The sequence below is a fragment of the Lissotriton helveticus genome, chromosome 4_1 (genome assembly GCF_964261635.1).
Source record: "Lissotriton helveticus chromosome 4_1, aLisHel1.1, whole genome shotgun sequence".
Lineage (NCBI taxonomy): Eukaryota > Metazoa > Chordata > Amphibia > Caudata > Salamandridae > Lissotriton > Lissotriton helveticus.
The window spans coordinates 84393830-84398781 of NC_136063.1; the positions used below are offsets into that span (position 1 = coordinate 84393830).

General features: G+C 59.5%; 1 protein-coding gene across 1 annotated transcript; it reads left to right on the plus strand.

The window, feature by feature from the left end:
- The first annotated feature begins 3338 nt into the window (after positions 1–3338).
- Positions 3339–3774, plus strand: LOC144827023 (histone H2B 1.2-like). The gene has a single exon (XM_078685490.1). The coding sequence runs from the start codon at positions 3377–3379 to the stop codon at positions 3755–3757; it is 381 nt and encodes a 126-aa protein (XP_078541616.1). The 5' UTR covers positions 3339–3376; the 3' UTR covers positions 3758–3774.
- The last annotated feature ends 1178 nt before the right edge of the window (positions 3775–4952 follow it).

The window sequence follows — 4952 nt, forward strand, 5'->3', positions numbered from 1 at the left end:
CTTAATAGTCGGTGAACTGCGTGACTCGTGGGACCCTGAGCCGGGCTAAACCCACTTTAGGTCCCCAGGCAAGGGCTCCATGATGGCGGGCCCCTGGGCCGTGCTACACCCACCTTAGGTCCCCAGGCAAGGGCTCCATGATGGCAGGCCGCTGGACCGGGCTGAACCCACAGTAGGTCCCCAGGCAAGGGCTCCATGTTGGCGTGCCCCTGGGCCGGGCTAAACCTGCCTTATCTCCCCTGTGAAGGGCTCCAGGATAACGTGACCCTGGGACGGGCTAAACACCAATTAGGTCCTCAGGCCAGGGCTCCGTGATGGCAGGCCCCTGGACCGGGCTGAACCTACCTTAGGTCCCCAGTCCAGGGCTCCATGATGGCAGGCCCCTGGACCGGGCTGAACCCACCTTCGGTCCCCAGACAAGGGCTCCATGATGGCGGGCCCCTGGGCCGGGCTAAACCCACCGTAGGTCCCCAGTCCAGGGCTCCATGATGGCAGGCCCCTGGACCGGGCTGAACCCACCTTAGGTCCCCAGGCAAGGGCTCCATGATGGCGGGCCCCTGGGCCGGGCTAAACCCACCGTAGGTCCCCAGCCCAGGGCTCCATGATGGCAGGCCCCTGGACCGGGCTGAACCCACCTTAGGTCCCCAGGCAAGGGCTCCATGATGGCGGGCCCCTGGGCCGGGCTAAAACTGCCTTATCTCCCCAGTAAAGGGCTCCAGGATAACGAGACCCTGGGACGGGCTAAACACTCCTTAGGTCCCCAGTCCAGGGCTCCATGATGGCAGGCCCCCTGGACCCGGCTGAACCCACCTTAGGTCCCCAGGCAAGGGCTCCATGATGGCAGGCCCCTGGGCCGTGCTAAACCCACCTTAGGTCCCCAGGCAAGGGCTCCATGATGGCAGGCCGCTGGACCGGGCTGAACCCACAGTAGGTCCCCAGGCAAGGGCTCCATGTTGGCGGGCCCCTGGACCGGGCTGAGCCCTCCTTAGGTCACCAGTTTAGGGCTCCATGGTTGCGGGCCCCTGGGCCGGGCTAAACACGCCTTAGGTCCCCAGTTTAGAGCTCCAGGAAAACGGGACCCTGGGCCGGGCTAAACCCACCGTAGGTCCCCAGGCAAGGGCTCCATTATGGCGGGCACCTGGGCCGGTCTAAACACCCCCTTAGGGACCCAGTCCAGGGCTCCTGAATGGCGGGCTCCTGGGGCCACGGGACAGCGCCCGACATGGTAGGGTGGCACCGGAGCAAATCCCCTGGTATTGGGCTAGCGAGTAGCCGATCCCGGCTCTGCGGGAACAATAGTGCATAGACACAGCTCTCCCATGACATCGTGGTCGGCTCTTAAAAGAGCCTTTGGGTTGGTGTTTTGCGTTTTTCCGTGGGCAAGTCGAGTGTTTAACCGCCGAATCCGTAGAGGGTGCGGCCCTGGCGCTTCAGGGCATAGACCACATCCATGGCGGTGACGGTCTTCCGCTTGGCGTGCTCGGTGTAGGTGACGGCGTCCCGGATCACGTTCTCCAGGAAAACCTTGAGCACCCCGCGGGTCTCCTCGTAGATGAGGCCGGAGATGCGCTTGACTCCGCCACGGCGCGCTAGGCGGCGAATGGCCGGCTTGGTGATGCCCTGGATGTTGTCCCGGAGCACCTTGCGGTGCCTCTTGGCGCCGCCTTTGCCGAGCCCCTTCCCTCCTTTGCCGCGTCCAGACATGTTCTCCTCTTGATGCTGTGAGCAGAAATGACGGCTTAGGCCCGCACGGCTGCTTATATGGAGGCGGAGCGGACCTGCGCGGGAGCACCAAGTGACGCCCAGTGAGGCGGGAGAGCCCGGGCCCCGGCCCGCCCTCTGCAGGGAGCGGGGACTGGATCTGCCGTTGCCGTTTGAAAAAGAGCGGGCTCCCAGCCCGCCTTTGTCATGGGCTGGCTCAGCAGCTTCCGCCGGTGCACGGATCAGTCAAACACACGCAAGCACCTTCCTTCCCGGCCCCCACTTGTGACCGCGGCCCACCTATCCCATGCGTTCGGTGCCCCCTCTCCAATATCAGCAGAAGGCTCGGACATGTTTTAATGGAGCCAGCACACGTTAGCGGCCTCACCGGCACCACCCCGGGGCGTTTGGCCGCCTGCAACCACGTAACACTGCCCACATCTCGCGCCCGGCTGGGGCAAGCCTGCAAAATGTGTCCCCCAAGAATGAAAAAATATATATGTAGAATATTGTTTGAAAAAGGAGCGCGCTCCCAGCCCGCCTCTTTGTCAGCGGCTCCCGATCGGGCTCAGCAGCTGCCGCCGGTGCACTGATCAGTCAAACACACACACACACACACTCCACCTTCCAGGCCCCCACTTGTCACCGCGGCCCGGCTAACCCTCTCGCTCGGTGCCCGCTCAGCTGGGGAAGAGTCTGCAAAATGTGTCCCTGAAAATTAAAATTATATATGTATATACAAAAAAAAAAAAAAAAAAAAAAACATAATATGGTCGGCCTCATGCTAGGCTTTGGGACGGGACTACATTAAAGTGCACGGCCAGAGCTTGGGCATGCCCTCCGCTACAAAGCTACGGTTGCGGGCGCTGCCGCATCTATGAAGCCGCTAGAGTAACACCATGGCACGGATAAGCTCTTTGATGGAGTCTGTGGTTGGCCCTGAAAAGAGCCTTTGTGTTTAGGGTGTGTTTCCACGGGGGTCTGCGGGCCTTTACTTGCTTGCTTTGCCCTGCGCCTTGTGGCTCTCGGTTTTCTTGGGCAGCAGCACGGCCTGGATGTTGGGCAAGACTCCTCCCTGGGCGATGGTGACTCGGCCCAGCAGCTTGTTCAGCTCCTCGTCGTTGCGGATGGCCAGCTGGAGGTGTCTGGGGATGATGCGGGTCTTCTTGTTGTCCCGGGCCGCGTTGCCAGCCAGCTCCAGGATCTCAGCGGTCAGGTACTCCAGCACTGCAGCCAGATAGACGGGGGCACCGGCGCCCACCCTCTCGGCGTAGCTTCCCTTCCGGAGCAGCCTGTGCACACGGCCCACGGGGAACTGGAGCCCGGCTCTGGAAGAGCGTGTCTTGGCCTTGGCGCGGGCCTTTCCTCCTTGCTTTCCTCGTCCAGACATGGCGATCGGTCTCGGGGTCTCAGTCACACAACAGAGAGAAGAATACTTCTCTTTCTGCTGGACTCGGTGATATAAAGACTTCGGGAGCGTCTGATTGGTTGACAGCTAGGCGCTGATAGTACTTCTCATTGGAGGAGGACTTAACATAGGAAGTGGGGAGCCTGCCAATGAGAAGGGAGAACCGGGAAGAAGACTGCTTTGCACGCCAAGCCCATAAATACAAGTGCAGAGCGCGTAGGCTTTATTTCTCTCGGCTTCACAGCAAGCAGTGAAATATCTTCGACCATGCCTGAACCAGCCAAGTCCGCGCCGGCTCCCAAGAAGGGCTCCAAGAAAGCGCTCTCCAAGCCGCCCAAGAAGGACGGGAAGAAGCGCAGGAAGAGCAGGAAGGAAAGCTATGCCATCTACATTTACAAAGTGATGAAGCAGGTGCACCCAGATACCGGCATTTCCTCCAAGGCCATGGGCATCATGAACTCCTTCGTGAACGACATCTTCGAGCGCATCGCTAGCGAGTCTTCCAAACTGGCTCTCTACAACTCGCGGCGCACCATCACCTCCCGGGAGATCCAGACCGCAGTCCGCCTTCTGCTGCCCGGAGAGCTGGCCAAGCACGCCGTGTCGGAGGGCACCAAGGCCGTCACCAAGTACACCAGCGCCAAGTAAGGCTTCGAGGCGCATCACCAACGAACACAACGGCTCTTTTAAGGGCCAATCACTTCCTCCTCTAAGAGCTAATGTGCTTCTGTTATCACTTGAGAAATATGTGTTTTAGAAGGGTAATGTTGAGTGCAGAAAGGCCCGCTCTCACGGGGCTTGCTGCAAACCGAGGGCCGACAGAGCAGTCAACCCGTTTTGCCTCTTTAAATTAACATATCCCTATGAATGAGCCCTCGTTGGGACCAAGTGTCACATAAGCACTGTAACGATGCGGTTACATAAACCCACTGGGAATTCGTGCATCTGCCCTTGGGCTTATTCTTTTCCATGTATGGGGCGAACAGTGTTTGTGTGAGCGGGTTTAACGTTGTGTTAGTACTTTTAAGACCCTGGGGAACGGCTATAATCCGCCCCGGGGCAAACGTTCCTGAAATCGGACACATGAACCCGATGTACCGGGAGCACAGATGCGCCATAGCGCTGGCTTGTGACCAGCGGATCCCTACACAATCCTCTACCCCCAAAGAAGCGCTCTATTAAATGAAGGACACGTTTAAGAGATGTTTGTGCACTGTGAACACAGAGTGCTCTGGTTCCCCCCCCCCCCCAGAGCCGGTATAAGTTGCCCAGTACTCGAGGTACTCTCAGAACCCGACGTACCGGGGGCACAGATGCCCCATAGTGCTGGCTTGTGACCCGCGGATCCCGACCACAACCCTCTACCCAAACAACGCTTTAAAATGAAGGACACATTGGAGAGGTGTTGGTGCACTGTGAACACAGAGTGCTCTGGTTTCTCAAGAGCCGGCGGTATAAGTTGCCCAGTGCTCGTGGTACTCACAGCCCACCCTCCCAGACGTGTTAAAACACGTGCCATGACAGATAAGATAAGCTCGTAGGTGACAGGGTGGTGGCCCTTAAAAGAGCCGTTGTGGTGGTTGTTCGGGTCGGTCCGTCGCCTTAGGCCCTCTCGCCTCGGATGCGACGTGCCAGCTGGATGTCCTTGGGCATGATGGTCACCCTCTTGGCGTGGATGGCGCAAAGGTTGGTGTCCTCGAAGAGCCCGACCAGGTAGGCCTCGCTGGCCTCCTGCAGGGCCATGACGGCGGAGCTCTGGAAGCGCAGGTCCGTCTTGAAGTCCTGGGCGATCTCCCTCACCAGGCGCTGGAAGGGCAGCTTGCGGATGAGGAGCTCGGTGGAC